At 38.6% G+C, this 26,846-nt stretch overlaps 1 protein-coding gene across 1 annotated transcript in view; it reads left to right on the forward strand.

Moving 5' to 3' along the window:
* Positions 1 to 434: 434 nt before the first annotated feature.
* Positions 435 to 26,846, forward strand: part of LOC129764933 (fringe glycosyltransferase) — a 320,450-nt gene continuing 294,038 nt past the window's right edge. The window contains exon 1 of the mRNA XM_055764584.1: positions 435 to 1,318. Coding sequence (XP_055620559.1) covers positions 1,160 to 1,318 — 159 coding nt within the window. The 5' untranslated portion in view covers positions 435 to 1,159. The remainder of the gene's footprint in view (positions 1,319 to 26,846) is intronic.

Consider the following 26,846-nt stretch of genomic DNA (forward strand, 5'->3'; position numbering starts at 1 on the left):
AAGCACCATAGCCCCGCGCTCGGGTTACCAGTTTTATTTCCGTCGCAAGCCATGCGAACACAGTGTCAACCATACCTTGAAAGATAACAGCCGAACAGAGAGTACGGGACGACAAAGAGAAAGAGAGCAAACGAGCGCCGAGAGAACGGCACAATCGATCGACAAAGGAGATCGTGGAAGGAGAGAGAGAGAGAGAGAGAGAGAGAGAGAGAGAGCAGAAAACAGAACCATGGTAAACAGCGCCGCAAGGTTGGTATTCAATTCCGCTCCCGAGTCACTCTCACCGGTCTCTGGTTTACACAGAATCGCTGATAATAACGAGTCCTGAGTCCGTCGTTGAGACCCGCGAAGAGGGCGCGTGTATTGCGTGAGTGGATGATCGCGCAGTCACTTTCGGCTTGTTTTTCTCCCGAACTAAGCTAAGAATGCGATTCGCTCGCGCGGTGGTCTTTCGGCTCGCGCTTCGTCAGTCTCGGTTGGACGTTGTTTGCGTGAGGAGGTTTGTTTGTGAGATCGATCGCTCGGGACACTCCTCCGGTGGGTTCGCTCGATTGAACGGTTTTCCGCTCTAAAGTGTATCAACCGGTGCAAAGGCGCGCGTTCGTTTGTTGATAAGCACCTGCGGCGGTCTGGCGATCTGATCTGATATTGTGTGTTCGGTGTTAAGGTGTGAACGTTTTCCGCGTAGATTCGGCGCGGAAGTATCAGTGCACGATATTCTGATGGTGTGTTTACGGGGTTTGGTTTGTTTACATTCGCGCAGCTAACGCCTGATGCGGTGCGTTTTAAGCGCTTGGTGGTGAAGCAAAACAACAAACAAATCCGAGCTCGAAGATGCGTTTGATGTTATCACACGGGAGAAGGATTTATCCCAATTGAATGAAGCTGCGTCTCTGTGTGTATGTGATTAGTGATTAGTGTTTATCAATGATGATATATTATTGAATCTGGTTAAAGAAACCTGTGTGTTTTTGAAGAGTGTGATTGTGGGGAAGCATTCCCAAACACCAAGGTCATCAAATTTGGATTAACTTGTGTGAAATCTCCAAGGACCTCGGCTGGAAGTACCACTCTGGCTGCCACAATCGCCCCGCTCCTCGCTGCTGCACGCCAAAATGCTACTGTCCCTGTGGAGGACGGGCAGCACGAAGCAGCTTCTATGAGGTGTCTTAGGAAGAAGATGAGCCAGGTCTTCTCGCTGACCCATCGATATAAAAGGACTCTGCAGGCAATGGCGGTCGGTACCTTCGTGATTTACATGACACTGGTTCTGTACCAGAATGTCTACGGCTACAGCAGTGGTGGCAACAGTGTTCAGGTAGGTTTGAGTTTCAAATCAGAGCGGCCAGTGTCAGCTGAAAAAATTGTAAAAGTTCTGCCCCAATCGTCCCTTCCCCTTTCATTCCGCTCGTTGCATCGCTGGAACTAACAATCCCCGATCACGCGAGGCAGTTGACCGCGCACTTATTCATTCCACTTTATTTCTCTTTTCCGCTGAAAATGGAAAACCGAAACCATAACACAGAAGAAAAAAATAACACAACAATAACTGCCGACGGTGTTTTGCGATTTTCTGCTCGCCACGCTGGATGCGGAGTATCTACTCCGCTTGAATATATTAATACGACTTTGGTCGGTAGCCAGCTAGCCAACGAATACTTGGGGCCCCGATTTGCGGTGGACGACGATTTTTGCGGTTTTTTAGATGCACCAGAATGCCTTCGAAAAGTTGATCGCGGTATTGGGTTATTGGAGAGAACATCGAGCTCAAATGGTGGTTACGTGAAGTCCAAGATCAATGCACTTGATCTGTCCGCCCCGGGTTCGGATCTTATGGTCACACTTTGATTTTCACATAATACAATACCTTGAGTGAAAGCTTAAAATCCCTTCGTTGGCTTGCGGCACTTCCAAACCTGTCACCGACTCCAGTTCCAAATGTGAACAAACATTCAAAGCCGGAAATCTTACCAAAGTCCCGTAGGAAATAGAGTGAAAGATTTCCGTGCGCCGGGGGCGATAAATTTATTTTGACCGATATAAATTTCGCCTCGAGCACCAATAATAACAATACAACAGTCCACCAATTAGAACCGATGCGACAGCATACCTTCGGAAACAAGTTCCTTTTTGCTCTCTTTGACGAGGCACAGATCGATGAGCATAATTATTGCGGGTAGCGGCAGTTTTGTGGAAACATAAGGCTTTTAAAAAATGCTTTCACCAGTTGTGCTAGGCTTTGATTTTTTTGTGGGAAAAAAATATTGTTTGACCGATTTGCTCGGCAATTAACGTTGACATACGAGAGCAAGGTAGAAGGGCCACTGATTTAGCAACGTTGACGCAACTTTTCCTACAGTAGACATGAAATATGAATTGACGCAGACAAACGGTTTGTTTTCTGTAGCTCGTGAAGTAATCAGTAATCCAAAAAGTCTGAGAGAGTCAGAATTTCCAATTTGTTTCAACCTTATACATCTGGTGGTGATTCCTCTTTTGCTATTTGTTGATGATTTCTTTTCAATCAGACACGAAGTTTCAAGTCATGATTTTTATAAAGAAAAAATCAACATTAACCAGTCTTTTCAAAAAGTCACATGAAGTAATAATGAACAAGAAGCCATTGGCAATTTTCTCGTGCAGAAAAAAAACTAATCCTAAAATACACTGTGAAAAATCTTAAAAGTCAACGTTTTTAAATGATAACTTTGTTACAGAGTGGACTCGATCATATGCAGTCTCCAAATTGTTTTCACTGAAAATAATCTAATCGGAAAATTATATATTTTGACGTGGGACTACGTTTAACCGGAATATATGGAGGGTAAAATGAAAACCTAAACACAGAACATGCAGGATAAAATGAAAGATTTCGAATGCTTATAGCTCGAACATTTCGTACTGGATAGGAGAAATGTTTGCATCACTTGATAGGGAATATTTCTACGCATCTATCGCAACTAACAAAATGTTGTTTTTCATTAGATAAACAATTGAATAACTGTAAAATATTAGGCGTTATCTAAACGCCCTAACTGCATCGTTTTGATTGGCCCGATTTACGGTTTCCCTAACACAGCCATCAAAACCAAGCAGCCTTGGGGAAATCGGCATTGCAAATATATGAAAGTAGGGGGACTTTTGTTCTCATTGAAAAATGTTCCCTAACACAGACTTTAAAACCAAGCAGCGAAATCGGCATTGCAAACACACGAAAGAGCCTAGAGGCGAGTGAACTGAAAAGTTTAAACCCTCTTAAAGCCAAAAAGAAGAAAAAGAACACACGAAAGTAGGGGGAGCTTTTGTTCCCACCGAAATGTGTTCCCTAATAGAGATTTCTAAACCAAGGTGCCTGGAGAAATCGGTATTTCAAATTCATGCAAGTCGGGGGTATTTTTGTTCCGACTGGAATGTGTTTCCCTAACACAGACTTCAAATCCATGAAGCGTGGGGAAATCGGCATTGCGAATTCATACAAATCGGGGGTATTTTTGTTCCGATTGAAATGTGTTTCCCTAACACAGACTTCAAAACCGAGGTTTCTGGGGAAATCGGCTCTGCAAATAAATGCAAACTGCGAGTACTTTTGTCCTCGCTTGCCTTTGTGCAGAGTGGAATATGTCTGTCCTAACATGATCTTCTAAACTTAGGAACCTGGGAAAATCGTGCAGCCACTAGAAGCGAATGAACTTCCCAGTTTCAAGCAAATTCGAGATTCGAGAAGTATGTACACTTTTGGGATGTAAACTTCAGAGGGAAATGTAAAATAAAATAATCGTTTGATAATTTTGTTTTGTCTTTATTGGAAAGATTTTCAGCCTTAGGCTGGTTCATCAAACGTTTGATAATTCTTCCGTACATATATTTTGTTTTAGTCATCACACCAAACGTAAAAGGTCCGTCATTAAATTTACTTGTAACGAAGAACAATCAATCACAATAAATGAATTCACTTTACACGGCATTTGTTCATTTTTTTCACTCACAGAGCAAATATATTGAACTCAATTGAATTTGGAAACTGTTTCATTCAATCAAGAATTTAATCAATACAAACGAATGATTGCTAAGCTAAGGTAGTTCCACGTGAACCTTGCGGTTATATCATAGATATAACCCACTCATTTATTTTTATTGTTTTCTATGCATATGTTTTACTGTTTTTTTTGAATATATATGAAGAATTATATTTTTGATTCATATAAAGTCAGAAAACACCTTTCTCACATTAAAAAAAAAGTCATATGAGGGTTGTGTCCGAGACACGACCGCATAGTTGACGTAGGATTCCGTTAGGCTATCTGTTGATTTTGGATATGTTTGATGAATTACATCGTTTAACTGTTTTATAATGATTTGGAGGCCCTGAAAACGGCCGTTTTGTTTGGTTGTTGGGTATTGTTTGTTCACTCCACCAGTGTATACCGATTGATGATGACAGAGGGATGGTAAACAGTCGTTGAGTGGTGCGTATCAGATAAAAGATACCGAAGTTGAACGAGATATATATATATATATACATATATATATATATATATATATATATATATATATATATATATATATATATATATAAATATATATATATATAAATATATATATATATATATATATATATATATATATATATATATATATATATATATATATATATGATGGAAACCGCCTTCTGTGATCCTAGACGAGATGCCTCCTGTGTTAGTATGGATGAAATAAAGAAAAAAAACTCACCAATGTAATATAAGATAATTACCAATACCGAACACTATTATCATTTTTTTTCATCGGTAAAAACATGTTACTTTAATGTAGGAAAAAACATATTTGAAATGGAAAAGGTAATTTTCATTTTTAATTTTTACTTTCTGATACTTTCTCGCCGTATAAATTTTCCTTGGGTGAAAATGAAAACAACAAAACTGACAGCTTAAACCAAATGACCTGTTCTCGGTACGGTAAAACACACCTTGGTTTTATTTTATGAAAATTGAAATAAATCGTTTCAAACATCTAATAATTTTTAACACAACTGCTACCATATACAATTTTACACTTACACTTGTGCTAAGAACACAATCGATCGATCATTGATATGAGATTTCACGAAGCAACCAACATTGAAGTTCCAAATTTAAATTTTACTTGCTAGAATAAATCGTAACACTCATTTTACTTGCAATATAAAAATACCCCTGACTTGCATATATTTGATTTGATTTGAACACATTTCGGTGGGAGTATTCCATTCTTTGTTTTTGAGAGGCTTTCAACTTTGCAGTTCATTCGCCTCTATAGGTGGGAGTAAAAGCTCCCCCTACTTTTATGTATTTGCAATATCGATTTCCCCCAGGCAGCTTGGTTTTGATGTCTCTGTTAGGGACCCACCGCATGTGTCGTCAACTTCGACCAATCTGAAGTGGGTATTTCCGTTAGGATAGGGGTTGAGATTTTTCAATTGTTCGATAATTAGTTTCATGACATATATTATTTTCTTCAATATAAAAAATTGTTATGGAGTGCCGAAATCGATTGACGCAAAAATTTCATTAATCCATCATAAAATGACTGAGCAATAAGCGTTTGAAATTGGACAATTTTCACGATGTGCTCGATTTTCGATTCTCAGTTTGTATCCCAATATGTTCCCGAAAGACGTAATCCTACGTCAAAATACATACATCCGGAGTCTTTCAGGAGGAGAGGAGAGGATCACATTCGGCGAGAAAATCCTTCATCGCATATAAATCATCGAATTTTAACAACGATAGAGTTATCGAACTTTTTTCTGTTTCGGGCTCTGTTTGTCTTAAACTGGCTCTACTACATAAAATACGCTACGTAGGACGATTCTGTTGCTTCCATTTGAACGATGAGAATGTTTGATGTAGGATACAGTTGTGAAATATCTGAATTAGTGGATTTAAGCAACATTTTGGAAGCGAAAAAATGAAAGTTGTGTTAAGATGTTATTATCAATTTAAGCTCGTTCTACAATTTGTTCTTCGACATCCAACTCCTATCTTTTTTGAATTCCGCTGCAATATCATTTTAAACAGTTTTTGGTGATTCGCCTATCTAGAATCTGCCAAAAACACGGTTTTTACTCCACTCTACTTATAATAGCCAATTAACTTTCACCTTAACGTTGAAATGTTACATTTTTTCCTGGAATTTTTTTATGTGTTTCAAATATGACTATTTGGAATATAAAAAGCAAATTTCAAAACTGTGCATAATCGAGTTCGACCTGTTTTTCGAAAACGGTTTACCATTTGTATTCCTTTCGTTGATTTGATTTGGGTTCCATATGCGGCGAAATGCGTGTGAAGATTGGCTTGGATGCTGGTCGTAAACTATCTCCATCACTAATGATTGCATGCACGTTGTTATGGAAATTGTAGGTTTTCCGGAGTTGCCACTTTGTACAAGTTTTTTATGAAAAACAAAGAGGTTCCGGCCAATATCGGTTGCTTTTCAAATGACTTGTCGTGGAATTTTTCGTCATCGATAATCAGTGTGGATGTCTTCATTTAATGTATTCGATTGCCCGGAAAGTTCGTTCGGATTGCTATAAGTAGACATACATTCTTTTAATTGTAGGCACCGTTTTGTTACACACTCTTTCGCCGTATTTCACGCGTTCTTTGAAAAACTAAAAAAAACGCATAAAACACTCATGTACTCAAGAAATCTCATATTCGACTTGCTTATTTTAGTATCTCACTAATTTTAAACTGATCCTTTCCTTTTTGAGTTTATCAGTTGATGTTGTATTCGTAGTGCTTCAAACCTTTCTATTGGAGCTACAAATTTACTCGCAATGACGTGGATTTATGAGTACCACACGCAATCTAAAAAGACAGTCTTTCTCACAGATTCCAAGGATTACAATTGTATTGTGCATAACAAATTTTGTAAGGAGTGCTTTTCGAGCGTTCTGACGCTATACGTGAGGTGATTCGTCAAAATAGAAATGATTTGCGCACAGTGAATCACTCGATCCATGATATTTTTATGGGACTACCCTTCCACTTCCAGAGACGGGAGGAGTGTTAAACCATCATAGAAGCATTTCCTCAGAGGCGACGCGTGACCAAGTGAACTACCTGTTCAATCAACAATGGTGTGTGTTTTCTATCGTTTCCATCGGCTTCGTTCAGCAAAAAACTTTGATCCTCAAATAGTAGTAGTGATCGCTTCATACATAGCTGACTGCGTTTGGTCTATTGCACTTGAAGATGCAGAAAAGTGTTTGAGTGACGGTGGGTTCAGATGAATGGTTTGAACCCGATAGTCATTGCTGCTTATTTCGTAGCGTTGTGTTGCGTGCGGATTGTGTGGTATAGTTAAGTGAAATAATAATTAAAAAAAATCTGAAATTGTATACCTGTCCTATGAACAGTTTGAACAGGCGGACGAGACGCCACTGTCTTTCGTGTACTCTAAAATCGTCACATTCCATTTGTTTGATTAGTTCTCGAGTTATACAGATATTAGTTTCTTTTGTGTGGCAGCTCCTTCGCCCTTCGAGAGGAGGAGGAGTGTTGAACCACAATTTACTGTCCCCCAAAACCCTCACATGCGAATTTTAGTTGCATTTGCTTAATTAGCTCTCGAGTTATTCAGACATATGTGTTTCATTTGTAAGGCAACCCCCTTAGAGAGGGGGGAGGAGTATCGAACCATAGAAACATTTCCCATAAAACCTCCACATGCCAAATTTGGTTCAATTTGCTTGATTAGTTCTCGAGTTATTTATCACTCTCTTTAGAGAGGGGGGAGTAGTGTCGAAACACCAGTGAAACATTGTGTGCCCCCTCCTTAAACTTCCACATGCCAAATTTGGTTCTGTTCACTTGATTAAATCTTGAATTATTAGAGTTCTTAGAGAGGGGGAAGGGGTTTCGTAGTATCATGAGAACCTTCCCCGCTCCCAAAAATCCCTACGTATTAATTTATACGTCCAGTTCAGTAATTTCCAAGTCTATAAGAATCAGAAAGACAGACAGGCAGAAACCAGAAACCTGAACCAACCACTAGGAACGCTGCAGTAAAATAAACGGTGCACCCAAATACCAAATGATTAGAGCTTTCTACATTCAAGTGTTGTGAATATTTTTCAAAAAAAAATCTATTTAAGATATATTCAAGTTATTTTTGCTAGCCATAAGATTTTCGAAACGCCCCCTCTCTCTCCCTCACGAGACGAAACAAGGCGAAATGTTATGCAACGTAAAGCGATGCTGCGCGCAAATTCGTAGTAGACACTGGGAAAACTCCAATTAACACTCCTGTAAGATGTCATATCTCATGTACACTATCAGCAAGAAGGCGACAAAAATTACCTTGAAATTGGTTTTTTTCCCCTTTTGAGACGATGAATCGACTAACTGGAAATAAAGTACATATATTTGAAAAAAAAAATTAAATCAGAAAACTACAGAAAAAACAAAATTTAAAAAAAATCCACAAATAGCTACAACAAAATTTTCGATCTCATAAAAAATTTAAAAAAATAGGTGACAAAAATAGATGAGAAATAGGAAAAATCGCCGGGAAATCATACCGCGCAATTTATGAAGCATAATATTAACTTTAGTATCATTGGCTGACATAGTTTTTATTAATTTCGTTAAAAAATCGTTAAAATTTGTTTAAATGACCACAAAAACTAAAATTATTTTAGACTACAGTTTACTTCCGAAATCACATTTTTTACTTGAACCAATAATGTGGTTACTTTCAAAATCTTAAACCAATAAGCCACTTCTTATTCTTCAAAACCAGCAGTTTTGGGTAAATTATGACTTTTTTTTTGCAAATGAAAACATCAGAATTATACCCTTCTTCCCTTAAAAAAATGTCGCCAATTTGTAGCTGAAGTGCAAAGATGGCTATCAAAAAGTATTTAGAAGGTGTACAATAGGGTGCCAATGAAAATGGTCCTTTCGTATTTCAGAAAGTTCCCCCACGTAAAATGTTCACCTCCACGAAAAAACACCCTATGCAAAAAATCAGCTCAATCGGACTTAAGAGAGAGTGGCGCAAAGCGGTCAAAGTTTGAGTTTTTTGAAAATCGAAAAATCTCTCCCCCTTGGGAAATCGGGATTTCGGGATTTCGAGAATAAAAAAGTCACAGGAGGGTTGTGTCCGAGACACGACCGCATAATTGACGTAGGATTCCGTTAGGTTATCTGTTGATTTTGGATAATTACATCGTTAAACTCTTTGATAATGATTAGGTGGACCTAAAAAGGGCCGTTATGTCTGGTTGTTGGGTATTGTTTGTTCATTCCACCAGTGTCTAAAGGGTGATGATGACAGAAGGATGAAAAACAGTCGTTGGTTGGTGCGTATCAGATAAAGGATGCCGAAGTGGAACGAGATATGATGAGAACCGCCCTCTATGATCCTAGACGAGATGCCTCTTGTGATATGTATTGATGAAATAAAGAAAAAAAATTCACCAATGTAATATAAGATAATTATTAATACCGAACACAATTATCAATTTTTCTTATCAGTAAAAACATGTTACTTTAATATAGCGAAAATATATTTGAACTGGGAAAGGTAATTTTCTTTTATAATTTTTACTTTCTGATTCTTTATTTAACCCAATGCGACTAACAATACCTAATACTATATGTACTATATGTAGTGAGACTCTATGTTGTACGGGAAAGGGTTAACACAACGGCTATCGTATACAATTTTACACCTACCCTTGTGCTAAATTTTTCACAATACACGATCGGACATTGATATGGTGTTTCACGAAGCAACCAACATTAAAGTTCCAAATTTAAATTTTATTTGCTAGAATTATTCGTATCACTCTTCTTATTTGAAATATAAAAATGCCCCCGACTTTCATGTATTTGCAATGCCGATTTCCATCAGGCAGCTTGGTTTTGATGTCTCTGTTTGGGAACACAACTCGGCGGGAGCAAAAGCTCCCCCTGCTTTCATGTATTTGCAATGCTGATTTTCCCTAGGCAGCTTGGTTTTGATGTCTCTGTTAGGGAACCGCCGCATGTGTCGTCAATTTCGACCAATCAGAAGTGGGTATTTCCGTTAGGATAGGGGTTGAGATTTTTCAATTGTGTGATAGTTAGTTTAATGATATATTATTTTATTCAACATAAAAAATTGTTATGGAGTGCCGAAATCGATTGACGCAAAAATTTCATCAATCCGTCATGAAATGACTGAGCAATAAGCGTTTGAAATTGGACAATTTTCGCGATGTGCTCGATTCTCGATTTTCAATTTGTACCCCAATATGTTCCCGAAAGACGTAATCCTACGTCAAAAGTTGATGCCAAATGTCTTAAAATTGCATGAAACAAGATATACTGTCATCTCGAAAAAAAATTTTTGACGTAGAACTAGAACGTCTTTCATTGAGGGTGCCTAATCAGGAAACATGTCATGTTTTTATGAAATAAAGTTAACGTTAATAACTATTTTTTCCACGATAGAATTTTGAAGATTAACATACCAAACGAATAGGAATAAGATTTGTTTTTTATGCTATATATTACAATCCCCTGGTGAGTAAATGGTTTAAATTGATGGAAACTAGAAGGATTTTAATTTTCCCATACATTTGTCATTTGTGAGCTTCCCTAACCATGCCGTAAATAACGAGCAACTTATCGGCAATCAAAGAAGAGGAATGATTTAAAGTCTCCGTGAACAAAGAAGAGAAGAAGAAGACACAATTGTGTGGGGAATCATAAAACTAGGCTATCATCGGCTCATTCAGAAAATAATTGTTCAGGAATTTTGTGTGTGATTTGGTTTCACTTGACAGTAGCAAATCTATCTTGGATTGGATTTCAATCCGATCGGCGAATGGATCAATCCGATAGAGTTAGAATATTTTGCTTTCTACCCGTTCACCTCGAATCCTAAAGGGCGGTGAATTTCGAATTCGAACTTTCATTGCAGCAGTCAGACAACTTTGAAACCAAAACAAAAACAAAAACGGCACATTGTTTTAAAAGTTATATTTTCTGCAGGAAATTATTTATTGCGCATTCGTCTACATTTGAATTAAAGGTAAAACCATGTAAAATAATATTGATTTCGATTTACAATTTTTCTCATTGATTTTAAGAGCAGATAGCGACCACAGGGTGTAACTCATCAGATTCTAAATACCACACAGCAATGATACGGATGTGACGGTCTATCATTTGGAGAAGCCTCGTTTTGTGAACATATTTTCAGGAAACCGGCAGGATGTGGTTTGCATCTACAAGGTGGACAAAGTTGTGAAGGAAAAATATCCCTCACCCGAAAAAAAACATTTCCAATTACACGACATCAATCGGATCAACGCTACATTCGAATTGTTGGCCCTGGCATTCCCAGACTTGCCAAATGCGGTCAGGTTGATACACCTGAAGAGTGGCACAGTTTTCCGAAATTTTCCAATGATGAAGGCAAACCTTGGAAACGTAAGGCTGCAATTTTCGCCTTGTAGCGGTTTCATAGCGAATGGAAACCGACAAAGCGCGGTTTCTTTGTTTAGAGTTAAGTATAACCTGAATCATTAAAGTGTAGTTAGTAAACGTGAGATGAACACAAAAAAAATATTAGTTTTTAATAAAACGAAAGAAAATTACAATCTCAATAAATCGCTCAAAAATCATCCATTTTCATTGAGCTCACCGCTTCCAGCTTCTGTGGACTTTGCTCGAGGACAATCTTATTGACGGTTTCTCGGAGTAATCACAAGTATTCATGCGATTTCCGGTACCTCTTGGTTCACCGTGAAGGGATACTGTTGTACCTTGCAAGCTTCCAGCATGAGGATAACGCATCGCAAATTGGTCAAACTTAGCGGTAATTCTTTTCCCCCCGATGTGCTGAAATGCAAGTAGTGCTGTTACATTAAAGAAACAAACAAATGACAATCTTACATTAAAAAATTTAGGAATATCCTTCTCAGATGGACCGCGAGAATAACCCGTCTAAGCCTTTTTCATGATTAAATCCATCACGTCCACCCTGTCATATATCCCGGCGTCCGATGGATTCACCTCGATGTGGTAATTACTGCTGAAGGTCATGATTTATACCTTCCGGTTCGAGGGCGTTGTGAAGTTCATTATTTCATTGCGAAGCCGCTCCACGTCCGGTCCGTAAAGTTCCCGCAACAGACACCTGATGCAAGTTTTCTTACCATGCCCCGAAAGGACCGTAGAACATTAGATACGGAAATCGCCCTGGGAGCAAATATGATTCAGATGCGTAGCTTGCGTTTTTGGTAGTCCAGTTTGGGCAGCTCAAGCGGTCGGTCAACCCAAAAAGTATATAAAAATATACAAATAAAATACTCCTGAGCATGAAAATTGTTTTTAAATTGATCTTTTACACACAGATGAGACAGAGCGCACCAAATATAAACAGCGCCCTTTAGAAATTTGGAAAATGTCATCCTCCTCCAGAGATGCCAGATGATTTTTTCAGAAAATCTTTGTCGAAAATATGAAATATTGATGTGTATAAATATCTGCCAGTTACCTTTGTTACCGTGAGAATCGCAAAGTTATGTTTAAAAAAAGAGGTTGTTAGCGCAGGGAATTGAACCAAGCCTTGATGAAAATATATACCATATCCCTGGAGTCTGCAACATGATAGACTTAAATTTCAATAAAATTGCGAACAAATCTGTAAATTTGGCATCCTTGCAATGATGAAAAACAAATTTCGAAATAATTCGAAGTCGAACGAATTGAAAAAATGCATCGTTTTGCTAATTTCAAACCCGATCGGGAACCGTAATAGAGATGATAAATAGAAAGGGCTTCTGTTGAGAAGAGCGCAAAGCGGAGGACTTGAACTAAATAGCAGGGTAGTTCTACGTCAACGATGTGGTCGTGTCTTGGACACAACCTCCTATAATTTTTTGTCAAAAATCGTCGCTCTGGGATTTTTTTTCGGAATACGAGACGAAAAGTATGGTTTTGGGGGCCAATAAAAATAATTATCTCGATTTCTCATTCGGAACTTGCTGCAAAATGTTGATTCAATATACACGATAATATACAAAATGCAAAATATTAGCTCATTCGGACTTCATTTACTAGTGTCGCAGATTTTTTTTTGTCGATTTTATGTCTGAAAAGTCGATTTTTGACAACAAAAAAATTAAGTTAACTTTAAATCTCGAAGCGTCAGACAATTTTAAGACATTTGGCATAAAAAGAAAATTTTGAAGACCCCGATTTCCGGTGATTTTAAAAAAACATAAAAAACTCAAATTTTAACCTCTGTGACACAAGTAAATGAAGTCCGAATGTGCTAATATTTGGCATAAGGTATATTATAGTGCAAATCAACTTTTCGCAAAATCGAAAAAAGTATTTTTAATTGGCACCCAAACTTTTCGTCCCAGAGTGTCGATTTTTGACAATTTTTATTTCGAGATGACAGTAGATCTTGTAGTAGTAGTAGTTTTATGTAATTTGAGGACATTTGGCATCAAAAAAAATTTTTTTTTGAAAACCCCGATGGGTGGAACCCCCTTGGGTGATTTTTCCCATACATTCATTGGCACCCTTGTGTACAAGTATTAAGTGTACACAGCCGATATTTTTTTGAATTGAAAATGTTGAAATTTGTACTCGAAAACGCCAACGGGAATTTTTATTTTGTCTTATATTTTCCAATGTAAGTTAGCAACGATTCTGATTTGGATGATAAAAATATGGTAAGCCACCGAATAAAATTCAAACACATATTTGGAGACGCTTATCGTCTGATACCGGCGCAGGCGAATGGTGCTATCGTACTTCGTCATGTTTCTTGGAAATTTCCCCTTATTCTTAAATTTCCCCCTATAATTTCTTATTTGTTTTGGTCCATGGGGTCGGCTCTTCCTGAAAAGCGGTTCCGAACTGATGGAAAAAAAAATCAAAAATTGGTTTGATAACGGATTGGTTTTAAGACAACCAGACAGTGTAGAATTTGTAGTTTGCTTGAAAGATGGGTTCTAGGTTCTAGTTTCCGATGGAGCACACTTTGAATAAAAAAAAAAAAATAAAGTGAATATCTTTATGTCAAGAAATTCATAAAGTCATACTTATTCACCTGATACGCGCACGAGTCTGTCAAGAAACAGAAATAAAGAGCCTGGCCGGGTAAGGGAGTAAAAAGTGCCCCCAAACCAAATCACTAGCTGTATGGCAAATATTGTAAAGAATATTAAATAAGAAATTTTGGCGGTTTATTTAACCCCTATGTGGTTTGACGTAGGTACTATAGTGAAAAACGTACTTTTTCGTTTATTTCACGCCATCCTCAAAAGATCCGAGATTAAAATTTGAAAAAAATACTGAATGTGCATCTTACTACGGTGTATCAAGAAAAAATACAAAAAAAAATTCATCAAAAATTTTAGTACTAAAAAAAGTATTGAAGTTTTGAAAAAAAAAATTTTGGGATTTAGAGATTCAATACTACTGTAATTCATATTTAAATGTGCTGCTACGGCTTTTCTAGATTGATAAATATCTTTAAACTATTTTTTCATCTAATAATAAAAAAATAAATACACAGTACAAAAAAATGTTATAGAAATTTTGAAAAAAAAAAAATAACTTTGAGACCCACATCTGCTAAAATTTTTATTTAAATGCGTTCGTACGTGTTTTTTTCTACATGTGGCGTAATTTTTCCTGAATTTTTAATAGCATTGCGGCGCACAAAAATAATTTTCTTCATCGTATGTATTTTTTAAAATTTTTTTGAAATCGATTATTTTATTGTATTCGTGTTTTCAATTGTGAGATCAAAATATTAAAAAAAGCAAATCGGATTTTTTAAGTGTTCTTCTCATTAATCCGAATGATCTTTCCACAAGGACTTTATTTTTTTCTCGCAGAGCTCTATCATACTGATGAATTTGGTAAACCTTCTACATCCAATGTAAAGATAATCTTATATATTTTAAGATACGAGAAAAAAAGTTGTACAGCGCATTGCTCTAAATATACCGATTTTTGCTCCGCGCAACCCTCTTAAAATTCAAGAAAAAAATACGCTACATGTGGAAAAAACCACACATACGAACGCATTTAAATATAAATTAGAATAAAATTGGGCCTCAGAATAATATTTTTTTCAAAATTTCGAGAATATATATATACTTTTTTTTGTACTGCGAAAAACACTCTAAACATTCGGAAAAAAATCTCATATACCTAAAATAGAAGTAGGAAGAAATTTGAATACAAACTAGAGTAGTACTGAATGTCAAAATTTAAAAAAAATAAAATTTTATTTAAAATAAAGATAAAAATTAATTTCAAAATTTTTTTAGTGTTAGATTTTCTGATGAAAAAATTGTTTGAAAATATTGATCGATACACCTAAGTAAGATGTACTTTCAGTTTTTTTTTCATATTGTTGTCTCAAAGCTATTGAGAATGACGTGAAAAAAACGAAAAGGAGCCTTTTTCACCGTAGATCATATGGTGTACCATATAAGGACTCAAATATATGGTACTATTGCCAAAATGTTTTATTTAGTACCCTATACCATATTTTCCATACAGCTGGTGATTTGGTTTGGGAGACTTTTTACTCCCTTACATAGCCAGATTATTTGGAAATAAAGGGTGTGTCACATCAAATTACATCACGGAAAAAAACGCTGTAGAAATTCGCCCAGTAGACCGATCCTTTTGAAAATTTTAGAAAGTAAAATAAAAACTATTAAACAACTTTTGGAATTTTCTTTTTATTCATACTTCGAGCCCAAGCCCGTATGCTCGCACCTTCCTCTTTACCCCGTCCATAAGGTTCTGTACAACGTCAGGTTGTAGTTTTTTTTGAACAGAAATCCATTTTCTCTTGAAGTCCGCCTCCGATTTGACAACTTTTGGGTTCTTCCGGAGGGCCTGCTTCATAATCGCCCAATATTTCTCTATTGGGCGAAGCTCCGGCGCGTTGGGCGGGTTCATTTCCTTTGGCACGAAGGTGACCCCGTTGGCTTCGTACCACTCCAACACGTCCTTTGAATAGTGGCACGAAGCGAGATTCAGCCAGAAGATGGTCGGGCCCTCGTGCTGCTTCAATAGTGGTAGTAAGCGCTTCTGTAGGCACTCCTTAAGGTAAACCTGCCCGTTTACCGTGCCGGTCATCATTTCCGCAAGAGCAGATCGCTTGCCACACCATGTACTTTTTGGCAAACTTGGATAGTTTCTGCTTGCGAATCTCCTCCGGAACGCTGAATTTGTCCTCTGCGGAGAAGAACAACAGGCCCGGCAGCTGACGAAAGTCCGCTTTGACGTAGGTTTCGTCGTCCATTACCAGGCAATGCGGCTTCGTCAGCATTTCGGTGTACAGCTTCCGGGCTCGCGTCTTCCCCACCATGTTTTGCCTTTCGTCGCGGTTAGGAGCCTTCTGAACCTTGTATGTACGCAGGCCCTCCCGCTGCTTGGTCCGCTGGACGAATGAACTTGACAAATTCAGCTTATTGGCGACACCCCGGACCGAACTTCTCGGATCACGTCTAAACTGCTTAACTACGCGCTTGTGATCTTTTTCACTGACGGAGCATCCATTTTTGCCGTTCTTCACCTTCCGGTCGATGGTTAGGTTCTCGAAGTATCGTTTTAGTACTCTGCTGACCGTGGATTGGACGATTCCCAGCATCTTACCGATGTCCCGATGTGACAACTCCGGATTCTCGAAATGAGTGCACAGGATTAATTCACGACGCTCTTTTTCGTTCGACGACATTTTTCCAAATTTACGAAAAATTGACAGTGAACCATGGTCAACGTGATCTATACACTCTTATCTGATTATAAGCGAAAGCTGAAGATATAATACCTAAAAATTAAATTTCTACAGCGTTTTTTCCGTGATGCAATTTGATAAGACACACCCTTTATATAAAAAAAAAGTTTTTTGGTACCGCGCAACACTGAAAAAAATCTGAAAAAAATCACACATATGTAGAAAAGCCGTAAAAACACATTTAAATATGAATTAGAGTAGTACTAAATCTCTAAATCCCAAAAAAAACAATTTCAAAATTTCAATATTTTTTTTAGGACTAAAATTTTTGATGAAATTTTTTTTGATAATTTTTTTTGATACACCGTAGTATGATGCACATTCAGTTTTTTTTTCAAATTTTTATCTCGAATATTTTGAGGAGGGCGTGAAATAAACGAAAAAGTACGTTTTTCACTATAGATCCTACGTCAAACCACATAGGGGTTCAAATAAACCGCCAAAATTTCTTATTTAATATCCTATACAATATTTGCCATACAGCTGGTGATTTGGTTTGGGGGCACTTTTTACTCCCTTACCCGGCCAGGCCCTTTCCAAACCACTCGATGAAAAATCCGAAAATCTGAGATTTATTCATGCTTGATTGGTTCGACAGCCTCAGTTTATTTTTGTTTAGTTTCCAGTAGTTTGAATTTCATTGAACAGTCAATTTATTATACCAACTGCTCCGCATAGTGGTTTCCGATATGTGGAAAACTTGAGATTAATGATACAATAAGTACCCTGTATAAATTGGAAACAAGTGGCAACATCAAACTATTAGCTAGTTTGGGCCGTCAATCCTGAAACATGCAATAGTTTCTCAACCTGCTGAAAATCCCAGAAATTATGATTGACATCTGTTTCCGCTTCACTCACTAAACAAGCCAATTCTAGACGTTCAATGCACTACCAGCAGCAGCAACAGCAACAACATCGGCATTAAACAATTGATCCAAATCCCTCCCATTCAACAAGGGAGCTCATCAACTAGTCCTCGATTGCACCATATGACTGATGGTAATTGCTGATGGTGATGGATCGTCACTTCATTTGAGCTGACGGAGCGAGCAATGGCGTTCACTCTTCGGTCACATCCATAAAAAACTCTACATTGTTGAACCAACCCGAAGCCCGCGGTTACCAGAGGTCACAAACGGGGCATCCACGCGGCGTCCGACGAAACAGAGCGTAACGCAAGAAGCTCACGACGATCACGACTGCTTGTTTCGCAAAATAGTTTGTGTCCCGCACCCGAAGAATGCCAACAAGTGTTTCCAATGACTCGTCGATACGACGTTCGCGGCATTGCAGTTCCTCGGAAAGCAGAGGCAATATCATTTTACGTCGATTCAATGGAATTCCGATTACGGAACACAACGTCCCGCTGTCGCATGGAACTGTTGTTTACCTACCAGATTTTCAGAGTGCGCAAAAAATATAACGTATCATCAGTTCAAATATTTGAATCCACTGCCGTGATACCGTTGTTGACCGTTCCCATGGAACTCGACCGCAATTTCTCACTTGCCGCTTGCAGTTATCAAATTAAATAAACATTCCAATAAAACACAATTATTTCGTGGTGTTGTCTCCGCCGTTTCTCCGGTCTGCCCTTCGAAACTAGCCGGCTAGTTTCGGGCACAAAATTTATTGATAAATTATTCAAATGTACACACTTAAATCGTTTATTTATGATAACGAACTTGCGCGCACGCTCTTTCCTTTTGTTTCCCACCGTGTGGATATGATGTTGTCTCTCTGTATGTCAACTGTTGCTGAAGAGTTCTCGAAGAGAAAAAAATTGAAAACAAAAAATCATTGGCACCGATTCCGAGCGTAAATCACCCAACAAGAAAGAACGTATGGTCACAAATAATGTCGAGTCAGGGCGGTTATGGGGATGACTCGGCGGAACGTCAACGAGGCCGTTATGGGTTTCTAACGGCATTGTTTGGTGATGTTTTCATTGAACCTTTTGACAGATTTGACAGTAATGAAGATGATTCTGGTCGCTCGATTCTGACGTCTTCGTTCCAATTGATCTCCCGCCAGAAAATGCTTCGAATTATTCTCCCCGCTATAAAAGCTTCCGCTAATTTTCCAATCAAACACACTTTCGAAAGACCGGAGTGTTAGAACTGCGAGGACCATGGTTCTCAGCTCGCAGTGCGCGAACAAATAAAGCACACAGACTTTTAACCCGTTCAATGTTTTAACTTTCCACACTAAACGGTTTCAATCTCGCCTATTTCGCGGTTAATTGAGCAGTCCGGCTTACTCGCACGAACCACATTCGATCAGCCCAGGCTCGAGACCTCGGTGGAGGTGGTTAAGAGGCATAGGTTGGGCAATTCGATACGTGTCATAATTAGATCCATTACCTCTCTCTGCTGCTGCTCCTCGAAAGAAACGGCGGGAAACGACTTTTACCTTTCTTGAAACCACATTAAGCCACTGTGAAACGCCCTAATGGTCAATCATTGCGTTTGGAGAACCGTGAAAGAACACATATTTTTGGATGTTGAGTGTGCAAACAAACACACACGATTGGTTCAAAACAAAACTGGAAAAAGAAAAGACGTGAAAAGACTGATGAATATTGTTTGTTTACAAACTCCCCGCCGGTAATGAGGAAAAGTAGAGAGGGGAACTCTCTACTGGTTCCTGTGCTCGGGTTGTTTACCTGTTCGAATGTGTTGGCGAATGAGATGGGAAGAGTACTATGTGCTTGTAATTCTTTTCGATTGGGTCGTTTTCCATGACAACTGACAAACATTACATGCAGGGTTGCCACATTTAATTCTGTAAAATATTCAGAAAAAATCTGTATATCTGTATTCTTAGCAAAAAAAAGTCTGTATCGAAAAATTAAGGGAAAAAATGAAATTGGGTTGTTGAAGCTGTATCAATGCAACAAAATAAATCATGAAAAGGTTTTCTTCTAATCCTCTGATGATGTTCATACAAGTTTTTGGTTGAACTTTGCTTTCAAATTTTTCATCAATTTCATCCTTGAAACTCCTCCTCATTTTCACCTTCAAAATAGAGTTTGTAATTGTAGGAGACAACCGAGTCCCGAACTTTGTTTCGTTGGCATTGTAAAGCTAAAATATTCGCTCAATATACGCTGCTGAATGTTATCAAAAAGGGTTTTGCAAATGACCTTTGCCATAGATACAAAAATTTCCCATCACACTTTTTGACATCTAACAGCTGGGACAAAGTTGTACCTGAGTCACTCAAATTTTGCCTCATAAAATTCGCCTTGAGTAGCCTGAACTGCTATCCAAGACTTGCTTATCACCTGTCTAAATTCGATGACGCATAGTCAACGGAAGTCGCGCCTACTATGGGCTCCTCAACACTCCTATACTCGCGCATTGGTCTGTCAGACCGAGAAATCAATAATTCGTTCATTTCTCGGAAAATATCAACACTACGACTTTGCGATTCTCTCTAGCTTCGTTATTCGTCGTTCGTCATCGTTTAGCGTATCGCATGTGTTGGTACAAAAGAGACGTGTAGCACTTTTTTAACACTTTCGGTCTGTCACACCGACGCGAGTATAGGTGTAACTTTTTTGGACAAAGCCTTTTTACCTATTTTAGAATATTGTTGAATGAAATGTATAAATTAATGTTAGTGGCGTGGAATATTCATTGAATATAATGCAAAAGATCATTACCGGACTATTATTATTCGATTTCAGTCCCTTTTGTAACTGGAGTGGACGGATCTGTATATTGACTATTCGTCGTTAGATTCATACTTTCAAAAGCAAAATATAAATGTTTGACTTTCGTATAGTTATTCGCTAAATATATATCATACATATACACACTTGTGAAAGAATTTCACTTGGGGAAGAATTGTAAACAGTAAACTATAAACTAATCGGTGGCTAATGGTAATTTTTCACAGCTACAGTTTCGGGGATATTTTTTTGAAAAGGAAAATATCGACAAGAAAACAAGAAAAAGAAAAGGAAGTTCCTAAAAATCATTTGATATCATCTTTTTATGCCCCATCTAAAAAGGCATTAATTCTTAGTTTACCAAGAATACAGAGACAAAGAATATGAAAACTTCATATTCCAGAACCTTTATCATCTGGTAATTGTCTAGAAGGTCGTTATACATTCTTCTCTTCGATGAAAGATCCGAAAAACACGCAACAAATGCATGAAATGAAAAAAAAATATGTGTGTTTCAAGCATGCAGTTATGCTATGTTCTGATGCTTACTCCAATGAAACCACAATCGATTAATACTTTTTTATGTTATTATATCACTCTTCATACTTCCATGAATTATTTTCAGTTGCTTACTTTTAATTAATAACAGTGAAAAATTTGAATTTCGTTTTTTTTGTGTTGGAGTATCGAAAATTACTTTGTTTTGAGGAGGATGAATTAGATGACTATTAAAACATAATAAAGACGAAGAAAACATTTTTTTTTGAGTTTTTTCATTCAATCATAGCCTCTTCTTCAAATAAATGCCAATAAAGCCTGACAAATACACAATGGCAACATTACAGAGAAGTTCAATTTTCGGTCTGTGACACCGTGCGCGAGTATACGTGTTATGATTTTACACGCGAGTACAGGAGGGTTAAGTACGAAGTGCACCATGTACAAATCACTGATTCGACCGGATGTTCTCTATGGGCACGAAGCATGGACGATGCTTGAAGAGGGTTCACAATGTTTTCGAACGCATAATCCCATTATATTAAATTGGTCATATCGCGAGAATGGTTGGTTCTAAGATAATATGTAGTTTTTCATGTAGAATCACATATGGAATCCAGTTTTCATATTACATCCCTTAAATAGATACGACATCACAAAGTTTTGAAATTATGATTATTATTATTTTTAAAATTAAATCATCATTTTAAATGCGACATCGTCATGTCAAAATTTGTTGAATTAAGAGGGTTTTCTAACAAAAATATGTTTTAAAATATCGAAGGGAGGGTCTTTTAAGATGCGGAAGTTTTCAAGATTAAATTAAATGTTTAAGTTTTTTTTAAAATGTTATTTTTCCTAACTAGCTTAATAATTTCCCAATAACTTTGCCCCAATCATATTTTAATCGGACATGTTGATTTCGCGTAACATTTTTTTTTAATCCAATGTTTCTACATACGCGGTTATAAAAAAGCAGTCGTAATTAAATTTGGTCATATGATAATGAAAATTGTGATTTTGGATAGTTGCCAGCACATGTACAAGGTTTAAAAAAAAACGAAGAAGGTCAGCTGATTTTCGGCGTTAATTTAACGTGGAATCACTCGGGAGATATGTATCTCGTAAAAAATCGCGTTGATTGTAAAAGCCACGTGAAAAAAAAACCGCGTTAATTCGAAAATCTGTGTAAAAAACCGCGTTGTTTCGAATACCCGCGTAAAAAAAATGGAAAATCCACGTAAAAAACCGCATAAAAAATCTCGTCTAGTTATAAATCATCTGGTTATAAATTGAAATCATTTTCGTCTCACATGACAGATGGCAAGCAAAATTCAACTGATCTTATAGAAATAGGACAGAGGTCCAAAGAGGGACAAAGATATAAGGTCATCAAATTACCACTATTGATAAACCTTTGATGACATTCTTCGCCGATTGCCCGAAGTAACCAGACGAATGAAAGTCGCGTCCAAGTTCCGTTATCGGTTACCGCGTGATTGTTGTTTTTTTTGCCGCTGAAGAGTTCATTTCGCTATCTGGATAGTGAGTGAAGTGCCCTGCCTGCAAGTGGATAGAGGCTTTCATCCTCGGAAAGCCAAGCATTGGTTTTTGTTTTGTCGCTGCTTCGCCGACATTGGAGATTTCGCCGAGTCATCGTGCCAACAGTGACAGTGCGGGTAAGCTTTCACCGACGACTGTGTGTAGTGGTGTCGTAGGCACATTCCCACCACCAACGAGCTTTCAGCACGCTCCCGTTCATCTGCACTGGAGTGCGTTCATAGGTGAATAACATTAAATATACTGAGAGAAAATATTTAATAATTATAAGTTTTTTTTTGTTTTTGTGAATTATTTTATTGTGAAATATTGTTTAAAAAAATACTTAGAATATAAGTGAAAATTTAAAATCGCAGAGAGTGGGGGACCTTCGGATATGGAGGTCTCTGACTCTAGTTCCCTTCTAACGGATAAAAAAAAGTCACTCAAACGTGTTCCAAATATGGAAGATACTTCTTCTGGGGACGAGTCAGCTAACCCTACCAAGCCTCCCTCCAAAAAACTAGCAAATCTCCCATCTGCCCTTAACGATCCCACTCTACCTTCAACCTCGTCTTCTTCCTCTGTTCTTCCCGCTCCTTCTCAACCTTCGCCTTCCCACTCTCAATCCTCGTCCTCGCCTTCCCCCCCTGTTATTCCCACTCCCCGTGTAAAGGTCTATCCAGAAGATGCGCCCGGAACCGGTCCCTGGGTTGTTTTTTTCAGGCCTAAGCCAAATGGAAAGGCGTTGAGAGTCATGCAGATCGCGAAAGATCTGGCAAGGTATACCTCCGTTTCGGAAATTTCGAAGGTTGGACCAAACAAATTGCGAGTTGTCGTGAATGATCGAAAAGACGCAAACAAGATTGTTGTCGATCAGCATTTTACAATTGAGTATCGGGTCTACATTCCCTCTCACATAGTCGAAATTGAGGGTGTGATAACCGAAACGGGCTTGACGTGCGAATACATTACGAGTGAAGGTACCGGCCGTTTTAAAAAACTGCCCGCGACGACTGTTAAGATCTTGGGTTGCCACCAGCTCGGAACAGTCTCCTATGAAGGAGAAGAAAAGAAATTTACGCCGTCCAACTCGTTTCGTGTCACCTTCGCTGGTTCAGCTCTCCCTGACTACGTGATGGTAGATAAATTGAGGTTAGCCGTGCGACTTTTTATTCCAAAGCCAATGACTTGTCTAAAGTGCAAGTCAGTTGGTCACACGGCTGCTTATTGTGCCAATAAAGAACGATGTGCCACTTGCGGAGAACAACATGAGGGGAAATCCTGCAGTGCGACTGAGCATAAGTGTCCATATTGCGGGGGATCCCCACACGTGCTCTCAGCTTGTGAAACATACAAGGCTCGCTGGGAGAAACAGAAGCGCTCTTTGAGGGAACGCTCTAAACGCACTTTCGCAGAAATTTTGAAGGGCGCTTCTCCACTGGCTCAAGAACAACAACCAATCAATACACACAATGTCTTCGCTACGTTGCCAGTTGACGAAATGGAAGCGGATACAGCTAACGGGGGCACGCCGTTTATTTCTCAAGGGAATCCCCGGCGCAAAAATGTGACCACTCCCAAAGTTCAAGGACAAGTCCCTCCGGTGATACCCCCTGTTAGCTTGCCCAAAAAATCGAGTGCAGCGGATAAGCAAAATCAGGTCCCTCCTGGCCTCCGTGGTAATAGTTCACCTTCGAACGACCCAGCACTCGAGGGGACATCAAAAACCCCAACTGTCCCTGTTTTTCCGTCAAGTTCAACTTCCCAATCGGGATTTATAAAGTTGTCTGACCTTGTGGATCAAATCTTCACGTGTTTTAATGTTTCCGACTCCATCAGAACCATTGTCACCGCAATGCTTCCAGTACTAAAAACAATTTTGCAGCAATTGATGCAAACATGGCCCCTCCTTGCAATGATTATCTCTCTTGATGTCTAATTTAAATAGAGAGGTCGGAGATATCACTGTTTTACAGTGGAATTGTCGTAGTCTTATGCCTAAATTGGATACATTCAAATTTCTAATTCATAAACTCAATTGTGATGTTTTTGCTCTATCCGAAACCTGGCTCTCTTCTCAAAATGATCTCTCTTTCCACGATTTTAATATAATACGCTTGGACCGCGATGACAGATACGGAGGGGTGCTATTGGGGATCAATAAGTGTCACTCATTTTTTAGAATTGACCTTCCACCTATTGGAGGGATCGAAGCTGTTGCTTGTCATGCAAACATCAGAGGCAAAGACCTCTGTATAGTCAGCTTGTATTGGCCTCCGAGAGCTGCGGTTAGCCGCAAGCAACTTGTTGACATGTGCTCACTCCTTCCTGAGCCACGATTAATCTTGGGAGACTTCAACTCTCACGGAACTGCCTGGGGGGAACAGTACGACGACAATCGTTCATCGTTGATATATGACCTTTGTAACAGCTTCAATATGACCGTTTTGAACACTGGGGAAACAACACGTGTACCTAAACCTCCTGCTAACCCAAGTGCTCTTGACCTCTCGCTTTGCTCGAATTCACTATCGTTAGATTGCAAGTGGAATGTAATCCAGGATCCCAACGATAGTGACCACTTGCCAATCAAAATTTCTATCACCAATGGGTCGAATTCTTCTGAATCTATAAACATGGCATACGACCTCACAAGACACATTGACTGGAAAAAATATGCGGACGCGATTGCTCTAGCCATCAATTCCAGAGATGGTTTGCCTCCATTGGAGGAGTATAACTTCATTTCTCGTTTGATCTATGACAGCGAGGTTCGCGCTCAAACGAAACCCATCCCAGGTTCCACTATTCGTCGAAGGCCTCCCAATCCATGGTGGGATGGCCAGTGTTCCAAGCTTTATGGAGATAAATCGAATGCATTTAAAGCTTTTCGGAAACGTGGAACCATTGAGAATTTTCAAACGTATTTGGACCTTGAAAATCAATTTAAAAACATGATCAAAGGGAAAAAACGTGCTTATTGGCGAAATTTCGTGGGAGGTTTATCACGAGAAACGTCAATGAAAAAATTATGGAAAGTGGCTCGAAACATGAGAAATCGCTCTTCATCCAATGAAAGCGAGGAATATTCACATCGATGGATTTTTAATTTTGCACGAAAGGTTTGTCCCGATTCCGCTCCAGTGCAAAGAATTATTCGAGATATACCACAAGATAGGTGCGATCTTGATTCCGAGTTTTCGATGGTAGAATTCTCTCTTGCTCTCCTTTCATGTAACAATTCTGCTCCGGGATCGGATAGGATTAAGTTCAACTTGCTGAAAAATCTCCCTGATATGGCGAAACATCGCTTGTTGAACTTATTCAATCGGTTTCTGGAGCATAATATTGTTCCAGATGATTGGAGACAAGTACGAGTTATAGCTATTCAAAAACCCGGAAAACCCGCGTCCGACTTCAATTCGTACCGCCCAATAGCAATGCTGTCTTGTATACGGAAATTGTTGGAGAAAATTATCTTGTTTCGCCTTGATCGATGGGTTGAAACGAATGGCCTACTCTCAGATACACAATATGGGTTCCGCAGGGGCAAGGGGACGAATGATTGTCTTGCGTTGCTTTCTTCAGAAATTCAATTGGCTCACACCGAAAAAAAACAAATGGCTTCAGTATTCTTGGACATAAAGGGGGCCTTTGATTCTGTTTCAATAGAGGTCCTGTCAGACAAATTACACTCTCGGGGTCTGCCGCTTCTATTGAATAATATGTTATATAACTTGCTTTGTGAGAAACATTTGAATTTTTCTCACGGGGATTCGACAGTAAGTCTGGTCTCCTACATGGGACTCCCCCAGGGCTCATGTTTAAGCCCCCTTTTGTACAACTTCTATGTAAGCGACATCGACAATTGCCTTACACAAAATTGCAACCTAAGACAACTTGCAGATGATGGAGTGGTGTCTGTCGTAGGATCAAACGAATCCGAACTGCAAGGACCCTTACAAGATACTTTGAACAATTTTTCAACCTGGGCCATTGGGCTAGGGATCGAATTCTCCACGGAGAAAACAGAGATGGTGGTTTTTTCTAGGAAGCATAGACCAGCAAAACCAAAGCTTCAACTTTTGGGTAAACCGATCACTCATGCTATGTCTTTCAAGTATCTTTGGGTCTGGTTCGACTCCAAATGTACTTGGGGGGCCCATATTAGGTATCTGAGTAAAAAATGCCAACAAAGAATAAACTTTCTCCGTACAATTACCGGCACCTGGTGGGGAGCCCATCCCGAAGATATTATAATGTTGTATCGAACAACTATTCTCTCAGTGATGGAGTATGGCAGTTT

The sequence above is a fragment of the Toxorhynchites rutilus genome, chromosome 2 (genome assembly GCF_029784135.1).
Source record: "Toxorhynchites rutilus septentrionalis strain SRP chromosome 2, ASM2978413v1, whole genome shotgun sequence".
NCBI classification, from domain to species: Eukaryota; Metazoa; Arthropoda; class Insecta; order Diptera; family Culicidae; genus Toxorhynchites; species Toxorhynchites rutilus.